The sequence below is a fragment of the Jaculus jaculus genome, chromosome 3 (assembly GCF_020740685.1).
Source record: "Jaculus jaculus isolate mJacJac1 chromosome 3, mJacJac1.mat.Y.cur, whole genome shotgun sequence".
Classification (NCBI taxonomy): domain Eukaryota; kingdom Metazoa; phylum Chordata; class Mammalia; order Rodentia; family Dipodidae; genus Jaculus; species Jaculus jaculus.
In genome coordinates, this window is record NC_059104.1 from 76,469,749 (window position 1) to 76,494,784 (window position 25,036).

Genomic DNA, 25,036 nt, shown 5'->3' on the forward strand with positions numbered 1-25,036 from the left:
ATAGAAAAGTAGGAAGATATGTCTAAATATGTAACTCGGCCTGGTATTTATGTAAGGCTGTTCTTCTCTGAAGAGCTCAGAATGCTTAAAAGGTACCTTCCCAGTTCTGTCTTTTTGTTCCTTAGCCCTAGGCAGGGGACTGGGGAGAATTAAGTGACTCTTACATGCAGCATAGGGCTGCAGGGCCTCCTGCTGCTATAGGAGAACCTTGTGACTGTCCTCCAGCTAGGATTGATACTGCCTACAAACTAGAGTCTGATGGGAACACTAAGGACAAAAAGGAGGCCACACAACTGGCAGAAGGAATACCTACTGTTCTGCTTGGAACAACTTCATGCCTAGAATTGAGGTTGCTCTTTTGCCTTAGCCTCTAAGGAGACTGAACTGCTGCTTTCTTTAAGAGAAACTTCAGGGTAAGGAGTAGGTGGGGAAAGGTGTGGTCATTATTGGATTAGAGGCTCAGAATTGAGAGGCCCAGGTAAAGTCTGTGTTGAGAGCCATTTTCAAAAATGGCAGAATGTTGCCGGGTGTGGTGGCGCACACCTTTAATCCCAGCACTCAGAATGCAGGGGTAGAAGGATCACTGTGAGTTAGAGGGCACCCTGGGACTACATAGTGAATTCCAGTTCAGCCTGAGCTAGAGTGAGCCCCTACCTCACAAAACCAAAATAAATAAATTTAAAAAAGGCAGAATGTGTCTTTGAATGCTTCTGAGCATTCTTAGCTACCCTAAAAATTCTCAAAAAACACAGTAGGAGGGGTAAACAAAATATGTCTGCAGCTTGTTCCAGCCATGTGTGGTTCCTAGGCTCTTACTGCTAGAGAGCTGTGTTTGTTGGTTTTATTAACCAAGGTAGCCCTAGCTCCTGGTCCTGTGTTGAATGAACACTGAGTATCTGTGGATGCTGGATGCTCAGGCTGTCCTTTGTAGGTGAATGTCTGGGGAGTGTACTGACTTGCCTCCTGCTTGGGTTGCTTACCTGGCTTCTTTCATGTTCTTTTCTCTCACCACAGACCCAGCCCGTGTCCTCAACATGCCCCCTGTAATTTATGTGCCAGTGGGAATCCATGGCTACATCCGCTGCCCTGTGGATGCAGAGCCCCCAGCCACTGTGGTGAAGTGGAATAAGGATGGCCGCCCTCTGCAGGTCGAAAAGGTGCAAGCACAACATTTGTTGCGGTTCAGAATGAGGACCATCCTCCTGAGGCTAGGATGCCATCACTGGACTCTTTCTCTACCAGCACCCCTAGCAACCCATTCCCTTCAGAAAAGATTCTAGGAAGATGGAGAGCTATTTCTGGTTCCATTTGTGCTCTGAGTCCATGGAGGAATTCCTGCCCAAGCTATAGCTCCTGTTTTGTCCTGTGCTTGTCTGGACCATCTCAGCTCCTGCCTAGGGTGGAGTTTCTGTGGCCTGACAATGGCTTCCTCTCCCATGTTTATGTCTGGCAGAACTTGGGTTGGACGTTGATGGAGGATGGTTCCATTCGCATTGAGGAGGCCACAGAAGAAGCTCTTGGCACTTACACCTGTGTGCCTTACAACACCTTGGGGACCATGGGCCAGTCTGCCCCCGCGCGGCTTGTCCTGAAGGTGAGGCTGCAGAGTGATGCATAGTCTCAGTGATGGTTAGCTTCTTATGGTCAGAACTTCACATGTGTGCCTGTGTTGTCCCCAGGACCCCCCATATTTCACGGTGCTACCAGGCTGGGAGTACAGACAGGAAGCTGGTCGGGAGCTGCTCATTCCCTGTGCAGCTGCAGGGGACCCCTTCCCCGTCATCACCTGGAGGAAGGTACCTGGGCTCTAGAGCTCCTGGTCTGTGGTGGAGGTGGGGAGAACTGAGTGGCCAGTTCTACCACATGTTGTGTGGGGAGGCAACTTCCTGGAACAGTAGATGGTGGCAGAGGGTTTGACCAAGAGCCCAGGGATCACTTCATTTTCCTTGGATTCCTGAGCTATGGCTACTCATCCTCTAACCTGCATCCCTGCTCCTGCCTTCTTCTCTGCCTCTTGTTTGGCCAAGGTAGGGAAGCCCAGCAGAAGCAAGCACAATGCCCTGCCCAGTGGAAGCCTCCAGTTTCGTGCCCTGAGTAAGGAAGACCACGGGGAGTGGGAATGTGTTGCCACCAATGTGGTCACAAGCATCACTGCCAGCACCCACCTCACTGTCATCGGTATGTGGCTGGGCAGGCCAGCTGGGGTGGTGATCTTCATTTTATGGCTGTCTGTCCTAGCTCAGTTCAGTCCTGAGCCCAGAATCCACCACCTGTGGCTCTTGGTGGGAGATTGGAACAAGAGGGAATCAGGCATGTGGTGCCTTGGATAGATACTGAGCTGAAGCGTGAAGGTCAGGCTGGTATCAGGAGCCCAAGACAGAGAGTGATTGATGCTCCTTGCTGTGATTCTTCAGGTGATGTCAGCCTCTCTTCTTGTACCCTGTCCCTCAGGGCCTGACAGCCACAGTTGTACCCAAAGCCCAATCCTAAGCATTTACTGCTGGTTTTAGACTTTGAGCTAAGTGGTGTGCATCTTGTTACAATCTGGCAAGGTTGCTGCTCACCATGTACATACAGTGTCATAGCCCTCATAACCAGTGGAACCCAGACTTATACCTGAGCTAACTGTTGTCTGTTATACTAAACATGCTTAGAGACCAGTAGGGGGAAGTGCTTTTCATTTTTGCCAGGACCTCAGGGGAATGTTTCTGAGCACGTAAGAAGAATGGATTTGCTCAGGATGACGAGGGTTCTGCCCTCTGCTCTTGCAAGTGACACAAAGCTACACAGTAGGAGGGCTTTTCTCTCTGACTCAGTCATGGACAAGAGGACTGGAAGCTCAGATCCTTACCTATTCCCTGGAACTGCCTTACACATTTTACTGCTATATGCTTTGGCCTCTGCTGGATTCCCTACAGCAGGGTGACAAAAACTTAGCAAACAGGCTTAGCTCCTTTTAATCTCAGCTTTCTTGGTCTCTAGGCACCAGTCCCCATGCCCCAGGCAGTGTCCGGGTCCAGGTCTCCATGACAACTGCCAACGTGTCCTGGGAGCCAGGCTATGATGGAGGCTATGATCAGACATTCTCAGTTTGGTACGGACCTCTGTGAGTCAGCCCCGCATGCTTTGCTCTCTGCTTCTCCCTCCCTCGCCCAACATGGGCTTTCCCGTCTGTCCATCGTGTCCCGTTCCTATTCCCTTCCCGTCTGGGGGTCAATGGAAGGCCCACGGCAGCCAGAGGTCTGCAGCTACTAGCCCTATAGACAGCAAAGTAGGTCAGACAGTGACCGTGTTCTTGTGGGTATTAGAGTTCTCTTTAAGGGACTCAGGGCATCCATGTGTTCCCACTCTGACAGTCTGGAAGGTCTTGGATTGTTCCTCTGCAGCTCTCTCTCTAGCTTATCTCTCTTATGTCTTATGTGACTTGCTTCAGTGCTTTTCTAGGCTCTTAATCTTTGAGAGTGTTATTTAAACAGCTCTCTGAAACACAGGGTACAGTTTTTATTCTGTCTCTTGCTCATAGGTTCTAGTCACCAGTAAGGAGAACTAGTTTGGTGCCTGGCCTTGCTTCAATGTCTGCATTTTTTTCTCTAGGACCTTGTGTCTGTTGTTTCCATGTCTCTGTTATTAACTAGATCAGTGAGGTGAGATCTTTGCCTAAACCTTAGGGAAAGGAGAGATCTCACGAATGTGTGGACCAGGGAGAGAACCCAAGGAATAGAAGACTAATGGAGCTCCCTTTCATCACCGTGGAGCTTCTTCCCCACTTCTCTCCTAAGCTCTCCTGTGGCATGGTTGACATTCCCAAGACAGGAAAATGACCCCTTTATTTCCTCTTTCTCCAGCCAGGTTCAGCTTGAGTCTGGGGAAGAGGAATAAGCAGCCAGCACTGGGGACCTCAGGGAGTGCTTTCAACAGCTTTAGGGGATGAGGAGCCTGCCATTTTTCCAGTGGGCTCCAGGCTGCATATTCTCGATGTTTTGAGTTCTCCATGGGTGAACTGCAGCTGAGTGATGGACACTGCAGTCAGAACACACTTTGTCTGTGTTCCTGTGAATGGGGGAGAGGGTCCTAGCACCACTACCCAGGGTTGCTGTAAGATGTGTGAGAGAGGGTGTCTGGCATAGCAGTACCATCTTTGGGCACAGACAGGTGGTCCCTTACTGCTTCTGATGCCATGTCACAGGGCTGCTCATCTGCATTGCTTTAGTTTATTCTACTCACTTGCTTTGGTGTTTTTTTGGGGGGCAGAGGTGAGTGTCCAGGTTGAAGAGGACTCTCCTTCCTTTCTGTTTTCAAGTCTCTATGAACTGATTTAGGCATTTGGTTCCAGCTTTTTTTTTTTTTCTGTTCTTTTTTTTGTGGGGGGTGGCTATACTATCCTTTGTCTCAGCTCACATTCCTGGGAATACATCCTAGCCATAACATATCTTTATACATGTAGGGGAACCTACAGCTCAGGGATGCCAAAGAACAGGCCAAATAGTCTAGGATAATATCTCCCCCATGTGGTTTGAAGGCAGAACTTCAGCTGTAGCAGGTGGTCTCAATGTCCATTGGAAATTGAGGGTGGAGCTTTAGAATGGGAAACCCTGTCAGTCCTCTCTCCATTAGTATGATTTTCTCCTTGATTATGCTTTCTAGTCCTCAAGGCCTTAGAAGTCATGGCCCTCCTGTGAGAAAACCACTGGTAATTTTTGTTACACACATTGGGCATTCTCAGTTATATGGTTACTATGAACACTATTTTTTTAAAAAAATATTTATTTATTTATGAGAGAGAAAGAGACAGATAGAGAGGAAGAGAGAATGCGCACACCAGGGCCCCTAGCCACTGCAAATGAACTCCTGGGGACTCGAATCCGGATCCTTAGGCTTCACAGGCAAATGCCATAACCACTACACAATTTCCTGAGTCCCCTATGAGCCCTATTTTTGTCTCCTTGGGTGGGCAGCCAAGCTTCTGGGCTCCTTTCTAGTCATGCTGTTGCGCAGCTGCTCATCCTCACTTCCAGTGTCCTCATTTTCCCAAGGTATCACCCACTCATAGGATGGTAACCAGAGTTTGATTCTCCCACAAGGCATTTGGGAATTTTACCAGTGTCTTCAGTATGATTTACATCTGAGGGTACTTTTCTGTCAGAAAGATACCAGTGGTGGAGAGTGACCTTGTTCCATGAGGGTTGGAACAGCCAGGGCCTTTCAGGCCACACACCTTGGCCATTCCTCTTTTTGCCCTTGAACTTGAAAGTCCTTCTCACCTTTCTTTGAGAAACTTGCATGTACACTGTTCTCTCCAGGGTGACCCACCCCACCCCTTTTCCCCCATCTTCTCACTTTCTTTTGGCCAGGATGAAGCGGGCACAGTTTGGACCCCATGACTGGCTGTCCTTGTCAGTGCCACCAGGACCTAGCTGGTTGCTGGTGGACACCCTGGAACCTGAGACTGCATACCAGTTCAGTGTCCTGGCCCAGAACAAGCTGGGGACCAGCGCCTTCAGTGAGGTGGTCACTGTGAACACTTTAGGTGAGCCCATGGGGCTGGTGTGTCTTGGGGCTATTTCTTAGCAGAGCTGGGCTAAGCAAAGGTAATGGTAGTGCTGGTCTTTATTCAGGACTTAACATGTGCTCAGCACCTTACTAAGTGTTCTCTATAATATTTCCATTTGATTTTCCAGTAAGGATATGCCATATCCTATAGGGTTTGCCTGGGTCCATATCATGGTACTTTTGCCTGGATTCTTGCTCCATACTCAGATGGAAGGAAGAGGTTTGAATTTAGTTTGAGTTTGGTGATATGTGAATGTTTGGTGAGTTTACAGGGGGACAGGGAGTTCCGTACTGCTTGGCTGAAGTTGTGTGTCACCCTCCAGGGCCTGAGTGAGGGCGTTGGCAAGCAGGCTCTTTCCAGGTAGAATGGTAGTCATGGCCCCAGGCTCTTTCTGTCCTGTGGGCAGTAGGTGTAGGATACACAGTTCTAGCTCTGAGCTGTCTCTGCTAGACCTCATTTTATATTCTAGGGCCAAAAGGGAAATTGCCAATGTGAACCATGTACTATAAGAAGTTTTCCTAGTTCCTGGAATAAGCACAAAGACTATATCTACCACTGAACAGTACGGATACCATCTGAGGACCCCGAGAAGCACAACATTGAGCATTAGAATCATTATGCAAATAGCGGCATATTTACGCACAAGTAGATGGTTTGGCAAAAGAGGAAATGAAGCAACCAAGAGCAACCATGAGATCTATGGAGCTGATGCTGGTGGAACAGGGAGACAGTTTCCCCAGAACCTTTGTCTATAGTTGGAGTACAATTTGGCCATGAAATGCAAGGCATTTTACCTACTTAAACCATAAGATGGTCAGGTACTACCATTACTGAGCATTCTGTACTGAATATAGCTATACTTTATATGACTGGCAGTATGGTAGGTTTGTTTGTGCCACCACCACAGATGTGTGAGAAACATGTTGTTCTGCTGTAACAGCACTACTCTGTCACTAGTTGAGGGGAATTTTTCAGCTCTGCTCCATAATTTCATTGTACATTTGTACATGGGGTTCCTTGCAGACGTGTATTGTGTGGCACATGATCATGCTGCTACCTCTTTGTCATAATGCCTGTTGTTTCTTCCCCTTTGAGGAGGTGCCTGGTTTTCTGGAGATTTTCCTACTCTGAAGAGAGTCATGAATCTCTGGGTTACCATCTATAAATTCCTTTCTGTGGACAAGGAGGGTGACTCTAGATGACATCCTTTCATGCCCTGAAATGACACATTCTTTCCTTGGGCTTGGCTCTGGTTCCCACACAGTGTGGAGGACATCACGACTTCTATTTTACCTCCTTTCCTGTCACAGCATTCCCTATTACAACTCCAGAACCTCTGGTGCTGGTTACCCCACCAAGGTGCCTCACAGCCAACCGGACCCAGCAGGGTGTGCTCCTGTCATGGCTCCCACCTGCCAACCACAGCTTCCCTATTGACCGCTACATTATGGAGTTCCGAGTTGGTGAGCGCTGGGAGATGCTAGATGATGCCATTCCAGGCACTGATGGAGATTTCTTTGCCAAGGATCTGTCACAGGTGAGGGCTTTCATTTTTTTCTGTTTTCTTCCAAGTTTCTAGAATTGATGTGACTCTTTATAGAACCATTGAGCTTTTAGTGACCACCTCATGGGCACAAATTCAAGCCCTGCACTATCCCTTTCTGTCTGCAGACCTGGGCACTACTAGCTCTGCTCCTAAGGGTTGGCCTTGGTCCCCAGACCAAAGCCAGCTTGGATGATTTTCCTTCAGCACAGACTCCAGCTAGAGAAAGGCAGGATGAGGCCAATAGGGATCATTAGACCCCAGACTTCAGCTTACTGGTTGTCAGCCAGAGTGGAGTGAGGAGGCACCAAAAGATTGACTCTTAGGTTGTCAAAGAGAAGAACTCTTACCATTCAGATCCTCTGGAAGAAATTACATTACCTTCTTTCTGCCTTGAGGAGTTATGAATAGCTATCCATCTTGAGAGAGGAAGCAACATGCTTCATGGACACACTTTCATGTATTCTTCCACCTGCCTTCTCTAGACCTGTGTTTGTGGCCATCTTGAGTTGATTCCTGGTGCCCTGTGAGAGGCCTTTGTGTCTGTCTTTCTATTTTTTCAGTAGCCTCACATTCGTAGTTTGAAATACACAGTGGTGGGAATATTTACACTACAGTCATTGCCCAATGTGAGCAATCACTTACTATTGAACACTTACTTGTTCCCCTGTGCACTGGGCACCCTGTTACATGGAAGTTATGTGTAGTAATAGTAGTGGTGTGGTGGTTCTAAGTCTTTTAGCTGACTGGGTGTTGTCCCTGGGGCTGTAGGACACTTGGTACGAATTCCGGGTTCTGGCTGTCATGCAGGATCTGATCAGCGAGCCCAGCAACATCGCCGGCGTCTCCAGCACAGGTACTTTGGGGTCCAAGATTGTCTGACTATGAGGATATGAGCTCCAGAGCCTCATAAGGGTCCTTTGTCTGGGATGATAGGCTAAGAAGTTTCAAGTACATGTGTCCTAGTGAAGCCTGTCTGTTCCTTGTTTCTATGACCCATGTTGTTTTATCCCACTGCAGAGCAAGGTTTCTGACAGTCTGTAGGACAGCACAGAAAGGAACCCAGTGGCTCTTCCTCATGACAGTCATCAAAAAGTGATGTTTGCTGGATATTTTCTGTTTTCTCTAGTGATATACTCTGGAATGGGGGTGAGGCCAGGAGTCAGGAAAGAGACAGCAGATCAACAAGTGTTTGTTGAATGCCTGTTATAGTATTCCTCCTAATTATGTGGGTTTTATTTGGAAAATTGTTGTTTGGTGTTGTTTTCCTTCCTTCCTTCTCCCAGATTTTTTTCAGGCTAAATAAAGCCAGCTCCCTCCCATTTTCTCCATTTATCTCTCTTTGTTTTGGCATTGTTCCCATTTCTGCATGTCTTCTCGCCACACCAGAGTTCCTGAAACCGAGCAGAAGCTCTCCCCAGAGAATTGGTATTCTTAATGTGGAAGAGGCTCTTGCCTAGTAAGCAAGCCATACCTCCACTTCTTTCAGCATAGCATGCACAGAGACCTCTGGAACAAGGAAGCAAGGATCCAGGCCAAGAAGCTTACTCAGGAGCTGCAAAAACACTGGTGTAGGCAGCAGGAGGAGGGGAGAACTGAATCCAAGGGCACAAGAGATAGGGAGAGGTTGAGTGTGATTTCTGTGTCCCATGACAGATGCCCTGGGGGGTCTGTGTAAAGCCAAGTGCCTCCCATAGGCAGCAGAGCCTCAGCTGCCTCAGTCTTGGCTTCTTCCCTGGGAAGATACTCAGAGAGATGGAGGGATACAGAAGATCTTGCAGTCACAGCCAAAGAAGATGGCTCAAGCCTTTTATGTGTTCACTTCTGTGAACTGTTCTTATTCAGTAGCATTGTGCCTGGCTCTCAAAAGGAGAGGAAACATTCCTCGTCAATAGTTCCACAGAGGTGAATGAGGAAGCAGTGATGTCAGCTTCCCTGTAGTTAAGCCCCCCTTTCCAAAGGCTGTGGCAGTCATTTTTCACTAAGTTTATCCACATAATTTAGATATTTTTTGTCCATTATTATTATTGATATGGCAGTGAACTCTGGCCAAACATATCACAATAGATTGACTTTCTGTGATGATCTTTAAGAGTGGAACTTGGTGTATCTTAACAGCCTTATTAACAGCCTTATGAACACAGTGCAGCAGACTGGGGTCTTGTCCTAGTGTTGTCTCTAATTAGCCTGTGAGTATAGCACAAGGTGAAGCTGTCAGAGTGGAGAACAGATACTAACTTGTTATCCTTGCAGTTCCAGCCCTCCATAGCCTAGAGTAACATGACACACTAATCCTTGCTGTAGGAAAGTGGCCAGTCTCTCCTATAAGTAAGAAGATGGTTGGGACTGTTTCTGCTTCAGTGTTTTGTTTTTCTTGTGCCTCATTCTTTAGAGATGGCATGGGGAAAAGTGGAAGATCCCATCTGAAGGTCAGAATAGTGGGGTATGGATAGCAGTTTGAGCCAGTCACTCAAATTTATCCACTCTGGTATCTTCATCTAGAGAAGGGCAGTCCACATGTAGCTCACAGAGTTACTGTGGGAAGAAGTGCTTTGCTGACTTTGTAGGGATAGACAGCTCTAGACGATTACTAGTAGTTATCTCCATGAGGGAAGATGTAGCTGTCTTTCTTGTTTGCCATCTATGAGGTTTCATGGCTTTGGTAAGCTGTCCTTTTTTCATTCTCTTTACACTGCCATGCCAACCTTTTTACACATCTTTAATGACTCCATATTAAAGATGGGCACGGATGCCAAGCTCCAGCCTTGTTTGCTATGAAAGGAAATCTTCAGAGACTCAGTGTCAGAGCAGGTGGAGGATGCTGGGACAGGTGTGGGAGGCACTAATCAGCTGTGGGACCCGTAAGTGCTCCTGGCCCTCTTTGCAGATATCTTCCCACAGCCGGACCTAACAGATGACGGGCTGGCCCGGCCTGTGTTGGCTGGGATTGTGGCCACCATCTGCTTCCTGGCAGCGGCCATCCTCTTTAGCACTCTGGCTGCCTGCTTTGTCAACAAACAGCGCAAGCGCAAGCTCAAGCGGAAGAAAGGTGAGTGTTTGTCCCCTCACCCAGTCTGGCCCAGATAGATGCTCCCTAGTAGAGCAGGCCATTTGTAGCATTTCCTCTCTGGAGAGAGAGACTGGGTTCTTGCAGCCAGAGCTGCCTGTAGGACTTTGTTTTGTTCTGGTTTTTGAGAGATGCTGTTGCCCAGGCTGGCTTCAAACTCAAGGTTCTCCTGCCTCAGCTTCTCAAGTGCTGGAATTATAGGTAAAAAAGCCACCATCCCTGATGGGACTTGATTTGAAAGGGGGTGAAGGAAAGCAGGGTGCTAGGGAGAGTTAGATGGACCCAGGGATGCAGTGACATCAGGGCCTGGTGGCACAGCAGGCCCCTGGGATGGACACAGAAAAGCCAGTGCAAACAAAGCCCTTCCCTCTGTAGCTTTGCATCCTGCTATTCCCAGGGTTTGTGGTACTGGTTTTTGAAAAACTTTTTTTAATTGACGACTTCCATAATTATAGACAATAAACCATAATTCCCTCCTCTTCTCTACTTTCCCCTTCACAAGTCCACTCTCCATGATGTCCCTTACCCCTCTCAATTAGTCTTTTATTTTATTTTGATATCATCATCTTTTCCTCCTATTATGTGGGTCTTGTGAAGGTAGTGCTAGGCACTGCGAAGTCGTGGGTATTAAGGCCAATTTCTATCTGAAAGATTGCATTGTAAGCAGTCCTCCCTTCCTTTGGCTCTTACATTCTTTCTGCTGATTTTTTGAGGGCTCAAATTTCTTCTTTCCTTTTTCCTTCCAGACCCTCCGCTCTCCATCACTCACTGCAGGAAGAGTCTTGAGTCTCCGTAAGTGACTGTCGATGTGGGAGTTCTGTGGGTAGAAGAGGGTCCCAGTTTCTTGTGTCTAAGTTGTTTCTTATTTACATATTAATTTTAAGTTATTTGCAGGACAAAGGGAGAGTAGGGGAAAATGGCCTAGAGAATCCAAACTTACTTGTTTCTCTTTAACCTTGCAATGCTGTTTCTGTTATTTTATTTTATTCTTTTTTTGTATTTTTCTTTTCTAAAGTCAGTATTAAAATGACCTTCTATTTCTTGAATAACCAGGGAAGGGAATTGGGTTTGTGCTTAGGCATAATTTGTCAATTTAAGGGTCAGATCACAAGAAAAATAGCAATGTGAATCTTTATTCCAAAAATGGACAATACATGTCTAGACAGTTGAGAGTCAGCCAGAGTTTCTCACCAGCACATGCAGACTGTCTGTGCTTGTTTCCTTTATACTCCTCTTCCTAGGGCTCAGCAAGTTTTATTAAGGCAATGAAGAGAAGCTGCAGGCTCTGCCCAGCACCCCTACTCATTTTCTACTCTCCCTATCTCCAGCTTGTCCTCTGGCAAAGTGAGCCCTGAGAGCATCCGCACATTACGTGCCCCATCTGAGTCTTCTGACGATCAGGGCCAGCCTGTAGCCAAGACAGTGCTGAGCCCCACCCGAGAAAAAGAGCTGTCCTTGTATAAGAAGACCAAGAGGGCCATCAGCGGCAGAAAGTACAGTGTGGCCAAGGCCGAAGCTGAGGCTGAGGCTACCACACCCATCGAGCTTATCAGCAGAGGCCCTGATGGCCGTTTTGTCATGGGCCCCTCTGAGATAGAGCCCTCAGTGAAGGGCCGGCGCATCGAGGGCTTCCCTTTTGCTGAGGAGACGGACATGTACCCTGAGTTCCGACAGTCCGACGAAGAGAATGAAGACCCACTGGTACCCACATCTGTGGCTGCCCTGAAGTCCCAGCTGACCCCATTATCTTCTAGCCAGGATTCCTACCTGCCACCACCAGCATACAGCCCTCGGTTCCAGCCCCGTGGGCTTGAGGGTCCCAGTGGACTGGGAAGTCGGCTGCAGGCCACAGGCCAAGCACGACCCCCTGCCCCGCGGCCCTTCCACCATGGCCAGTATTATGGGTACCTTAGCAGCAGCAGCCCTGGGGAGGTAGAGCCACCACCCTTCTACATGCCAGAGGTGGGCAGCCCACTGAGCTCTGTCATGTCTTCCCCACCCCTGCACACTGAAGGGCCTTTTGGCCACCCCACCATCCCTGAGGAAAATGGAGAGAATGCTTCTAACAGCACACTGCCCTTGACTCAGACACCTACAGGAGGGCGCTCTCCTGAGCCCTGGGGCCGGCCAGAATTCCCCTTTGGAGGGCTGGAGACCCCAGCCATGATGTTCCCCCACCAGCTGCACCCTTGCGATGTGGCTGAGAGTCTGCAGCCCAAGGCCTGCCTGTCCCGAGGACTGCCCCCCACCTCCCTCCAGATGCCTGCAGCCTATCCGGGCATGCTGTCTCTGGAGGCACCAAAGGGCTGGGCAGGCAAATCACCCAGCAGGGGCCCTATCCCGGCACCCCCAGCTGCCAAGTGGCAGGACAGACCTATGCAACCTCTGGTTAGCCAAGGGCAGCTAAGACATACCAGCCAAGGTATGGGCATACCCGTGTTGCCTTACCCTGAGCCGGCTGAGCCCGGGGGACACGGTGGCCCTAGCACATTCAGCCTGGACACCCGGTGGTATGAGCCCCAGCCCCGGCCCCGGCCCAGCCCCCGGCAGGTCCGACGTGCCGAGCCCAGTTTACATCAAGTGGTGCTACAGCCTTCTAGGCTCTCACCTCTGACCCAAAGTCCCCTCAGCTCCCGCACTGGCTCTCCTGAGCTCGCTGCACGTGCCCGACCTCGCCCAGGCCTCCTGCAGCAGGCAGAGATGTCAGAGATCACCCTGCAGCCACCAGCTGCAGTCAGCTTCTCTCGCAAGTCCACACCATCCACAGGCTCCCCTTCACAGAGCAGCCGCAGTGGGAGCCCCAGCTACCGGCCCACCATGGGTTTCACCACTCTGGCCACAGGCTACCCCTCCCCTCCTCCAGGCCCTGCTCCCTCGGTGCCTGGGGACAACTTGGATGTGTTTGGACAGACGCCTTCCCCTCGGAGGATGGGGGAGGAGCTGCTCCGGCCAGAGCCCCCAACAACATTACCTACTTCAGGGTGAGTGTCAGCAGTCGTCTCTGGCCTGCCTCCTCTGGTCAGTCTTTCCCCCCATGCCTCGCCCTGCCCTCTACCCCTTCATCATCTCAATGACAGGGCTTATAAGGACATTCTTCAATATCCCTGGTAGAGGTGTTTTGGCCCTGCATTGGCAGGGTGTGCTCACTGGAGTGGGTGAGCTTACCTGCCAGTACCCTACCAGGTGCTTCAGGAGTCATCTCAGCAATCCAGAGCTCTCAGAAGATTCATGGCATACCAGGAGTGTGGGGAAGGTGGGGAGAGGGACATGGAATAGTAGACAGTAACTTCTGTGAATGGTGCTCTTGGGAGACAAGGCCCTCCACATTGCTGTGATCTTGGTGTTGGGTGGTTGTTCACTGAGCAGGGTGACTGGATCAGGGCACCTGTGCCCAAACTCCTGCCCCTTAACAGAACTAGTGAGCGCCGAACTCCAGGCTCCATCCTAGCCTCTTCAGGAAGGTGCCCCTGAGGGCTGGAAGACCCTGCTTAAGGCCTGTGTGCCAGGAGCCGTACCCCACCCCGCCTGTGTGCCTCACAGGAAGCTACAGAGAGACAGACAGACAAGCTCACGCGATCTGCCCGCCTGAGAGAGCACATTCAGTACTGTAGCAGCTGGTATTCCAGGTACCAGTCGGCCTGGACACCTGTCTGTACCTCCTCTTCTCTGTCCTGTCCTTTTCCTTTCCTCCTGCCCTTCCTTCCTTTTCAAGTCAGACTCTCTGTCTACCTCTTTTCCTTCATCGCCTTGAGGTTGACCTGACTTGCTCAGAAGAGCCCGCAACAACTATGTAGTGCCCTCCCTTCCTTTCCTTCCCCTCTTCCCCTGCTCCCTCTCTCTCTTGTTCTGTATTTTGGTCTCTCTTCTTGATGTAGTGGGCTGTGGAGGGGAGCAGAGTTCCAGAGGAGCCTGGTCTGGTTGGAGGGTTGGAGGTGGTTGGGTAGGAGGGAGCCCATTCCCCCCAATCCCTCCCACTACTCTGATATTTGAACATGCAAGCACACTCACTACCTTGGTGCCATGGCTGGCACTGTGGTGGGGTGGATGGCATTGGAACAGAGGAGAGGCTAGCTAGGGCTCCCGCCTCTGTCTGCAGGAGGTGCTGTCGTTGCTCCCCGTCTGTGCCTTGTGCAGCCTGCTCACCTGCTTTGTTCCATCGTGCATCTGGTTCTCTGTCTCTCTCCTCTCCTCCCTCACCCATTCTCTGGCCTCGCCTGTGGGTCTCTGCTCGCTGTGCCCCCTCATCCCCTCTGGGTGTGCGTGGGTGGTTCACCGGGCCGGTGTTGGTAACTGCTTTGTTTCTGATTATCTCAGCTATCTGGGCAGTGTTGTCGAGACAAGCCTCTCCTCAGCTCAATAGGTAAGGGAGCTCCTCGGCTGGGCTGGGAGGGGGTGGGCAGGTGGACGGGGCTTCAGCAGGGCCATTGCTTCTGTAACAGGGGATCCAAACCATATCCCCTCACTGCCCCCAGGGTCAGCTGCTGCTCCTGGGTTCCCTACATCGCACTGCTCCGCTACTCCAGCTACCCTCTGGTCACACCCAGGCACCCCCTAGCTGTAGCTTTGAACTTCCAAGCCCATGTCCACCTCTCCCAGAGCTCCCTGCAGTTGTTCTCACCCATATCTGGACCATCCTGCTGCTCGTACTCCATAGTCCCTCACAGCAGCTTGGGAACCTGCATGTCCCCCAGTGGCTCAGAACTTCCACAGGCTGCTTTGCATTTCCACTCTTGGGTACCTGTTTGGGCCACACTGGTAACCAGGACACTTACCCTCCCAACACTGTTTTCTCTGCAGCTTCAGGCATAGTGTACCCCTCCTCTCTACCAGCCCCACTGAAGAGTTAAATCCCTGGGGTTCCTAGTTTCTCACCCTGTCATGAAATCTTAATATCTTATCACAGGGAGCACAAGGGTTCCCTCTCCACATCTGGGACTTCTCAGGGTTAGGTGGCCTATAGCCTTAGAGGGAAGCTAAGTGTTACTGTTCCCACATGCTCTTTGCATTCGGCATCCTGTTCATGGTTACTACAGGACTGAAGTGTGATCTTGCACTTGAGATCACATTGCTTTCTGGGACCCACATTGACTATGCTGGTCTCCTGAGGCCATGCTGTAAGAATAGGGTCTTCTCCTCCATGCAGAGAAGAAAGGCTCCCCAGGCAGGAAGGGAGTTGAGTTGACAAGAGCTGAAAATCTCCATGGACTAGCAATGTACCCTCCCCTACTTTGACTAGCATCCTTTCAAGAGGAGGCCAAATGGACATGGCTATTCTCGGAGCCATCAGTGTCTTAAAGATGCATGTGGGGCTCTTTTATGGTAATCTGAGAACATGCCTATTTTGTCACAGACTCTTGCGAGCTCACAAGCTGCACTGGGCACTGAGATGGAAGAGAGTGAGCTTATGTGGGCCTTTTCACCTCCTGGTTGAGTAGGAGCTGTGTGCTTTTCTCACCTCAAAGTGCCATGGGAGGCTGCTCTTCCTAACTTGGGACTGTAAATCGTATTTGGTTATTAAGAGTGGCCTCCCATAAAGAGGATCACTGGGACATTTCTCTGTGACCTGTAGCTATAAAACTATCAGTGGCCAAGAGGCCCTGGAATTGTTTGTTGGGCTGACTGGGTGGCTGGCTACAGGAACATGAAGGCCTGCATGTAGCACTTATGAGATCACCTGTTCCCAACATCTCCTATGGCCTCCTGGGTGGATGCTGTGAAGGAGGGAGTGTGACCAGCCTCCCTGCCCCATCTCAGTCTGCTCTGCTGTCTCCTAGAGTGACCCTTCTGTTCCCCTGGAGGCTTGGTAGCTCTTACCCAGCTCCTGAAAAGTTCCTGGACTCTAGTTTCATTTGCCATTTCCACCTCCCATCTAAATCCTCTGACCTCTTCTTTCCCCACTGTCTCTACCATGCCAGATCCAAGGAGAGCCCATTACTTTACTAATGCTATGACAAACCCAGAAAAAAGGAGCAGGAATGAAGGACTGTTTTTCTTCTCCCAAACCTGGCCAACATCCCCAGTTTCAGAGAATGAAGTCCTCCACGTTATCTGAGTTAGGCCTTTGTGGTGGTGCTGAGCAACAGGAGACTCTGCTGTCTCTCTTGCTTGCTGAGAGCCTCCCTGGGGCACAGGAGCTGCTGGGCCATGGGGAGACGGTGGCTCCTCCGTAGATGCTGTCCTCATGCTGCGCCTTGCATGTGTCCCTTTGGTCTTGCTTGGAGGGTTTATGATGCTTCTTGTCTTTGTTTGTCCTTGCTGTTTCTTTCCCCTTAAGTTTCTCTCCTATTCCTTCTGATCATACCTGTTATTCCTCTGACCTGTCTTTCTCCTCTTCTCACCTTGTATCTCAGTGTGGGGATTTGTAGTGTGTGGACTTGCCCTTCTGTGGACTGCTGGGAAACCAGCCATTTGTTCTGCTTCCCTTTAATGTTGGTAGCATCCCTATTGTCAATCTCTAGCTAGACCCACTTCCCCTACCATCTGTCATGACCTCCATGGTACAGTGAGCTTGAACACAAGGATATGCCTTTACTAGATGTACAGTAGGAAAGAGGCCTTGTTTGGATGTAAGTCTCTCATGAGTTCTGAGAGAGAATATTGGATCTGAGCCCTGACCCACTGGAGAGGGAACCCCTTTTGACTATGCTGGCTTAGTGCTAGCCTGTGGACAACTGGCTGTCCATTAGTTTCATGGAGGTGAGTGACTTCTTCCTTTCTTTGGCTAGAGCATGCATGTGAGTGGATTTCCTTGTCCTCCTGCCCACAGCATCTCACTAGGAAAGTGAAACTTGTTCTCATGCAGTTTGGAAAAGGAGAGAAGTGCTCTTTAATCTGCTACTTCTGCCTGTGGGCCAGGAGATAATGGATAACTGTGGCTTAATGGCTGGTTCATAGGGCACTGAGGCAAGGAAATGGCCAGCTGGATTTGACTTTCCTGTTCCAAGGTTTGTCTGTATTGTAAACCTGCTGCCTTTTTCCCCAGTTACCCTAGAGAATCAGAGTGCTAAGCAACTAAAACCCATTGGGCTAAATGGGTGGGGATTGGCTTTTTGTATGGAATTTTAAAAATATTTTTTATTTTTGTTTGGGGGAGAAGACAGATAAGAGGGTGGGGAGGGAGGGAATAATGACTCAGCGATTTTGGGTAGTTCTGAGTGGCAAGTAACACCACTGGGTTACAGAATTGGGTGTTGTGGGAAACAGGAGATGAGAAAACCCATACACATGGGGTTGGAGTCCTTTATCTTTCAGAGGTACTTTTGGGTAATCTGGATGAAGGGTAACTCAAGTTTGCAGTATTTCTGTGTCTAGAGACAAGTCAAGACTGACCAGAGGGAGAACTGGACCTCACCTTGGGAGCTTAAGGTTGGATTTTGTTGTAACTGACTTTCCCACATGTCAAGCTCAGGTTTAGTGGTAGCTTTATTCCAGAGTTAGGAAAACTTCCTTATGCTTCCTCTTACCCCAGCCTTGAACACCACAAGCTTCAGAGCTGGAAAACTGACAGCTGGACTTGATGCTAATACAGAATGTGGTCATCCTTCCTAGTAATGGAAGGCAGTTTGACTCTAGAGGGCTCTCTGTGCTGTTGGTAAAGTCTATGGGAACATATTTCCTATCCCTTTTTTGTATAACTTGCCTAAAACAGACCCATTATGCCTGTCCCTATCTTCCCAACTGTTCTGTTAGACTTGATTTTGTTTTTGCATATGGCATTAGGTGACTGTGCTGGTGCCTCCAGGATCTATCTTCTGACATGTTGTAGTGCCTGATCATGAAACCAGGAGCTGAACCACATGAGCAGTGGGTGTCTTGGATGGGCAAAGCTTTTCTGCTTCTCAAGGGAAGACTGGCTTTTCTTCTTTAGTGCATCACTGCTGTTTGGGAGTATGTGCTGAAAATAAGTGTCAGCAGTTGGTCCCATGGCAGATCTGCTGTACCCTGGCCCTGTCTTAAACAGAGCTGCAGTGGTCAGCAGGTATTGCATTGCAGACAGAATGGTGTGGCAGGGGAGCTGTGTCCTCTTATAGCTTCTATACTTTCTTTTTTAAACTAGGGAAAAAAAGATCTTAGGCTAATACTAAAGAGTATTGGCTCTGTCCTGTGACACCTGGATTGTTAGCTAAGCTGTAATATGGACCAACACAGTAATTTCATAGGTCTGCTGCAAACATTAAATAGTGCCTGGTATGGTAAGTGGTAAGCAAATGGTACATGATGAAAATGAGAGCAATGACAATATACTGATTGTGCTTAAAGGTATCCCTCTGCTCAGAAAATTCCACCTACTTGGAAGAATTTCTTGGAATTTCCAGGGGTGCCTTATACCGTGTTTGAATAGTATATAACAGACACCACTGGCGAGAAGGATCTCTTTGTGATTGAACTGGGTTAGCCCTTGCCTGGGAATTCATGGATGTCCATATAGTACACAAAGAGTGATTTATCTTTTCCCACTAGGCTGAGTATACAGAGTAGAACACCTTGTCCTGTCATCCTTCAGCCTGGCACTTAGGAGCGGGGGAGAAACCTCCTTCCCCTTCTGCTTCTGCATGTTGGCTGAAGGATAACAGAGAGCGGTGACTGTGGTCAGCCAGGATTGTGCTAGAAGGCACCGTTCTTGCTGGTTGTGTGCCTCCGGGACCATGTGTCTCTCACCTTGTATGATTTTCTCAAGGCTGGCTAGGACAGTGGAGGATGTGTGTCTTTGATTTTCTTTTCAGGCAGCATGAAGAACATTGTTCAAAAGTTGATAAGAGATGAGTCAGACTCCTTCCAAATTCCCTTCTAGCTACTGCTGTGGAGGAGGAGCTCTGTCAGTAGACTTGGGTTTGGAGAAGAGGAAGGGGAAGGCAGTGGCATATTGAGTCTTGGAGGTACTGGCTTCTCTAAGCTGGATCACTTTTCCATGGGGCATAGGTGTGCTGCTTAGCACTATTCTTGAGGCTGTGGAGAGATAAGAAGTTGTCTCTGGGGCTGGAGAGATGGCTTAGCGGTTAAGCGCTTGCCTGTGAAGCCTAAGGACACCGATTTGAGGCTCAGTTTCCCAGGACCCATGTTAGCCAGATGCACAAGGGGGCGCATGCGTCTGGAATTTGTTTGCAGTGGCTGGAGACCCTGGCGTGCCCATTCTGTCTCTCTAACTGCCTCTTTCTCTCTCTGTCACTCTCAAATAAATAAATAAAAATACACAAAATATAAAAAAAAAAAAGTTGTCTTTGACTTAGACTTGAGGGAGTTCTTGATATTCTGTGCACTTGACTCTGGACCCATAGCATCCATCAGAGGAGAAGGAGGTCATTTTAATGCTAGTTACTACCTGAGACCCCAAGACCAGAGGCTTATCTACCATGTGTCTATGAGACCTCCCATACTAGAGAGATGATTCTAGTCTTTTCATCCCCATCTCTCTGTTCTTTTTAAACTTCAGATGGCATGGCTACCTTTGCAGACTTAACAGACTGCTTTTGTCCCTCACAGAGCTGTCAATTTTTTGTTCATGATTTGCCAACACTTTACAGTGATGGAGATGGTGGAGGAAGATGTAGCAGTTGGAGGGAAAGAATTAGTCACCTTTGTCCCACCATAGCCCTAGGACATCTCTACTTCCCTGATACTGTGCTAAGATTAGTACTGGTAGAAAGAAATTATGCCATGCCTCTCTTTTCCTTTTTGTTCTTCAGGCTCCAGGTTGTCTTATTTTGAGAAAAAAAAGTGATAGTGAGAACATGTCTTCTCCATTTTCTTCTTTCATGAGGTACAACATGTCACATACTGTACTCTTCAGAGATTTCTTTGATCCTCTTTGTGATTTGGGCTGCACAGGCTCTGGTTAAATGGATAACATGATCTATGTCACAATTGGGTTGGAAAAAGAGGGGATAAACACACACCCACACCTATCCCTTGCCGACAATTTCAACACCCAGGTTGAGTGTAAAAGAATTCATTGGATACTAGTGCCATGTAGCATGGACTTTGTGAGGCCCTGAAATACCTTTTTAATATCTACTTTCACCTTCTTTTGGTTTCCTGTGAGACTGATGAAATCTGAGCCTCGTCAGCAGAGGACCATGTGGACACATCTGCTAAAGATAGATGATGTTGTATCACCACAATTGACAGTAATAGTTATGAGGTTCTACTGAATCTTGCATGTGGAGGGAATAGCCTAGTGATGTTGGGTTTTGTGGAGCCACCTTCTCACTGCTCATTGGGCTGCTCACTTCTCCCTCCCTTCTGTAGATACTGAAGGCAATATATTGGGGTTCAGTGCTCGCCTCCTGCTGTAATCTTCTCTTCACCTTTCACTTAAAGGTCTTTATGGTAGTAATTTCTAGGAAGTATTTTTTTCTGGCATTTGCTCACCGCAGCCTAAAAATGTAATGGGCTTACCATTAAAGTCTCTCTCTCCTTTCCTAGGGTCTTCCAAGTGCTCCACAGGTTGGCTTCCACCTGAGGTAGGCCCCTGGTGCTCAAGCTTTCTACTGGCTTTTCTCCCCTTCCAGGAGCTCTAGATGGCAGGCATCCAGGAACGATTGTGGACACCCCAGACTCCATTTCCAGGCTCCATCTCTCTATGAGCAGCCCTTTGGCTTTCTTGCAGCCCACTTTGAAGGCTCCTTTCTGGGAGCTGACCTGTGCCTCTCTAATTGTCCCTTGCAGAATACTTCCACCTGCATCCGGGAATGCTGCTGTGCCTGAGAGGCTGGAGGCTCTGCGATACCAACGGATGAAGAAGCCCAAAAAGTCATCCAAGGGCTCTTCGAAGTCAAAGAAACGATCCGGTAAATGGTGGGCAGTGCACTGTCTCTGCCGTGCTCTGCTTTATGATGAAGATTATGGGTGCAAGATCTCAACCTTAGGTGCTCTCTACAGGGAAATCCACCAGATTCTCTTGTTCTTGATTTTATTTAAAATATTCATTTTCAATAATACTCAAATGACTTTTATGTAAAACTTGAGGAAGGTAAAGTGAAAATCTAATTTCCTTCCCCTCCTAGTTCCTCTCCTCTTGCTTCAAGAATGTGACTCTGCTGGTGTGTGTGCCTGCATGCACACAGCTTTGTGTAATCTATCCTGTTAAACATACATAAACAGTACCCTATTCTTGCCCATTCTGTAGCATACCTAGCAATCATCCCTGTGTCCTTGTACATCTCTTTTATCATTTCAAGCCTTCTAGTGGAACACTGGAATGATAGGGCTTAGGGTACATATGGCGTGGACCAGCCTCTGTATTGACTAACTGTATCTCAGGGATATGGAGTTAAATTTCCTCATCTCATAAAGAGCACTTCCACTGAAGTATGTCTGATGTATATCCAGCAGTTATAGATAGCTTCTGAAATATGCAAAAATAATTCACTCTCTCTTAGAAAAATTATTTTTATTTATCAATTACTCTTTTTCAGTGATAGTTATAGGAATATTGTGACAGCTTGTCAAGGAAGGATGTTCAACATTCTCTTTGCAGGTCTTTGATGATTTGTATACAGTAGCTTTCTTTATAGACTGGGTGATGCAATAATGTTTCACAGAGGCAAAGCCCCTGAATCTTTGGGAGACAGAGATGGCTCATCATTCACTTAGTCTTTGGGTGGGCCTAATTTCTTATCTGTTTGTAAATGAGAATACTGAAACAGGAAAAAAAATCATTTAGCTCAGGATAGCCTGAAACTAGCTATGTAACTCGGGCTAACTTTCACTCTTGATCCTTTTACCTCTATGATTTGGCTGTTAGGATTACAAGTGTGTGTCACCATGCTCAGCAAAACTGAGTTTTATAAGGCTTGGGTGAGAAATTGGATTTCATAGCTGAGTTTTTAATCTATTTAAACCAATTTTAAATTAAAACCCTTCTACATATGGTGTGTGTGTGTGTGTGTGTGTGTGTGTGTGTCACTTAATTGGGACATGTTCTAAGTATGCCATTAGCACAAGCTTTTCGAGCAGCACCTTTAGCTGCTTAGCCATCTCCCCAGCCCAAAACTAAATTTTAATAAATAAAATGTGGTTATTGCAAAATAGATTGTAGTAGGCGCCCACACTCTCTCTTGTTCTGGTGATGGCAGCCCTGGTGCCTGCTAAGCTCTTAGAGGTATGCATTTAGCTCAGGTGTCTCCTATGAGGCCCAGCTTGATATTTCCAGTTGAATATTGAACTTGTTCTTCAGTTGTTTGAAAACTTTAATTATTTATTTGTGAACAGACAGAGGAGGGGAGAGAGAGAAATGAGAATGGGCACACTAAGGCTTCTTCCTAATGCAAGTGAATACCAGATGCATGTGCCACGTTGTGCATCTGGCTTTATATAAATACTGGATGAATACTGGAGATTTGAGCCTGGGCTGCTAGGCTTTGCAAGCAAGTGCTGTAAACACCAAGCTATCTCACCAGTCCATCCTGTGAATTTTTTATAAATCTTGAAATTATGTCCTCAGTCAAGTTCTTGATTTTTCTCTTCAAATCTGCTTCCCCATGGTTTAGTACATTGTACTTTATAGGCTTGTTTTCTGAGGCAGCTTTGCTCTAGACACTTCTTTTACCCTCATGGATCCCTTCTTGGTACAGACTTGATAATGTATGGAATGTGATCAATGTTGGGTATCTCTACTGTAAAAAGGAAGCTTGTGCCTGTCTCCTCCTTTCTGCTTGGATTGGTTCAGTACCTTGAAGTTGGGTTCATGTCCCTCTTGTCCCTTGTAGCTCCTCCCATTGTGTTCCCCCACACAGCAGTCTGAGCAAGTTATAGTGATTGTACAGCACCCTCTTTCACTTGTGTGTATATACACATACACGCATACCCTTCCAGAAGCTTCTCTCTGCAACAAGAATAGATTTCAAACTTCTTTGATATCCCAGCCAGCTTTCTCTCTTTAGAACATGCCATAATACATATAGGAGATAGGGTCTCATTATATAGCCCAGATTGGCCTTGAACTTGTGATATTTCTGCCTCGGCCGCCAAAATGATGAGATTACAGGCTTGGGCCTCCTATCCTTAGCTTGGGGACTGTGATGGGAGTCATTTTCCTTCACCTTTGGAGAAGGATTTTAAATTAAAACTTTAATCAGGTACTATCCCTTTGGGGAGCAGAAGCAAGACCCTAGCCATTTACTGTTGGGTGGTCCCTTGTCATCTTTCTTGTTGTACTTGCAACATTTGGAAGTTCTGTTTCTGTGCTTTTGAAGTCTTGACAGTTTCTCTTCCTTCCTATCTCCATACACTGTCTAATCCAGACTGTATCCCTAGCACATCTATGAGGCAGAAGAAAGGTGCAAGCCTGACTCACATATAACCAAAGTCTGTCACTGAGGTGTCATAGCATGTGACATTGCTTGGGATAGGTGAGAATGATACACTGAAGTTTTGCTTCCCAGCATCTGTTTGATGCTGATAACCCACAGGTTGTACAAAACAAGTGTCTGTAGATTGATTGTTGAGATCCATGAACTCACAGAAGACATCCATCCTATTTCCTTAACTCCCATCAGAGCAAGGGGCAATGCCTGGCCACCTTCTCTTCACCTAGTAATCGGTCCACAAAGTCTTGTTCATATGTTCCTCTTTGCCAAATCCCCTAGCAGGCTTCTGGTAAACATGGCAGAACCCCATTTCTGCTCTGGATAGGAGAAGCTACAGAGAACAGTCTTGAATTTAGTTGTTTGTTCCAGTGGGGACAAATCAGGTTCCTTTGCAGAAGTTTGACCCCAAATCCCATCCACTCTTTGAAACTCTTTGTTTCAGCAGAAATTTAGAATATAGGCCTGGCATATGCATTGACTGAGTATGTGAGGTTACATTCTTCCTCTTCACCTCCTTTGTGTATCTCTCTTCTTTGTAGATGGTTCTGCCTCCCAGGCTCAGCAGCTTCCCAACTCTCAGGTTCTGTGGCCCGATGAAGCTGTCTGCCTCCGAAAGAAGAAGAGACATTCTCGTCCTGACCCCTTTGCCCGACTCTCAGACTTGTGCCACCGTCAGCTTCCAGAAGACCAGACAGCAATCCTCAACAGTGTGGATCATGATGACCCAGGCCACGCTACCCTACTATGACTCGGCATCACTCTTAAGTGTCCCCTAGATAGAGTCCTGGGCTAAGGGGCAGAGAGGGACATTGTATGGGGCCTTGTCCTCCTCTTCGTACTATGGAATGGTTCAGACCCTTATCTGTGTGCTTTCCCTCCTGCCAGTGTGAGCATCTCCCCCTGATCTGACCAGCTAGCCTTGTATACTGGACAGAAGACTGGAGGCAGACCTCTGCTTTTGGGTCAGAGTTGAGTGAGTGGGGGACAGGAGGACATCTGTCACCACTCTGCCACTTTCTCTTTACTAGATTATTTTTCTCTCCTCTTCAAATGTCTTAGGAAGTGAAGAAGAGGAGAGCAATGGCTTTTACTACTGTCTGCATCTGTTTTATTTTCAAAGTCCTGGGAAAGGACTCCACATATATATAGATATAGATACAAATGCACTTGTATGTAGTTGGTGGGTTTCTCTATGTGTATATATATGTACATTGAAGCAAAGTGCTGTTTTCCCTGTGGTCAGTGAAGGACAGAGAAAGGTAGTGGACAGCTGGGGTTGGTGAGCAGGCTGGCTATGATAGCTGGTGGGATGTCCTCATGTCTTTTTCGGGGGATAATTTTTGTGGAAACAGGATTCTTGCCTCTCAGCTAAATTCACCATTGTTCTCTGTAGCTTCTCTCATCCAGACCAGAAGTGGGGATCTGCCATGATTACCGGCAGCCCTCTTGGGGGTTCAGCAAGGAGTTACCCCTGAACTAAACTCAAGCCTTTACTGCCTGGTTGCTAGATGAAGAGAAGATGGCTAGCTTGGCAGCTTTCTTCCTTTCATGGTTTGGATCATGGCACA

At 48.0% G+C, this 25,036-nt stretch overlaps 1 protein-coding gene across 2 annotated transcripts in view; it reads left to right on the plus strand.

The window, feature by feature from the left end:
• The window catches only part of Igsf9b (immunoglobulin superfamily member 9B), a 46,402-nt gene extending 21,611 nt beyond the window's left edge, over positions 1-24,791 (plus strand). The window contains exons 8-20 of one of the 2 annotated variants that reach the window (XM_045146296.1): positions 1,015-1,157; positions 1,454-1,594; positions 1,680-1,796; positions 2,028-2,178; positions 2,983-3,106; positions 5,352-5,527; positions 6,862-7,088; positions 7,866-7,950; positions 9,982-10,143; positions 10,908-10,953; positions 11,490-13,142; positions 20,827-20,948; positions 24,008-24,791. In XM_045146296.1, coding sequence (XP_045002231.1) covers positions 1,015-1,157; positions 1,454-1,594; positions 1,680-1,796; positions 2,028-2,178; positions 2,983-3,106; positions 5,352-5,527; positions 6,862-7,088; positions 7,866-7,950; positions 9,982-10,143; positions 10,908-10,953; positions 11,490-13,142; positions 20,827-20,948; positions 24,008-24,216 — 3,356 coding nt within the window. In that variant the 3' untranslated portion in view covers positions 24,217-24,791. The remainder of the gene's footprint in view (positions 1-1,014; positions 1,158-1,453; positions 1,595-1,679; positions 1,797-2,027; positions 2,179-2,982; positions 3,107-5,351; positions 5,528-6,861; positions 7,089-7,865; positions 7,951-9,981; positions 10,144-10,907; positions 10,954-11,489; positions 13,143-20,826; positions 20,949-24,007) is intronic. The other variant, XM_004665499.2, reaches the window with a different exon arrangement.
• Positions 24,792-25,036: the final 245 nt, after the last annotated feature.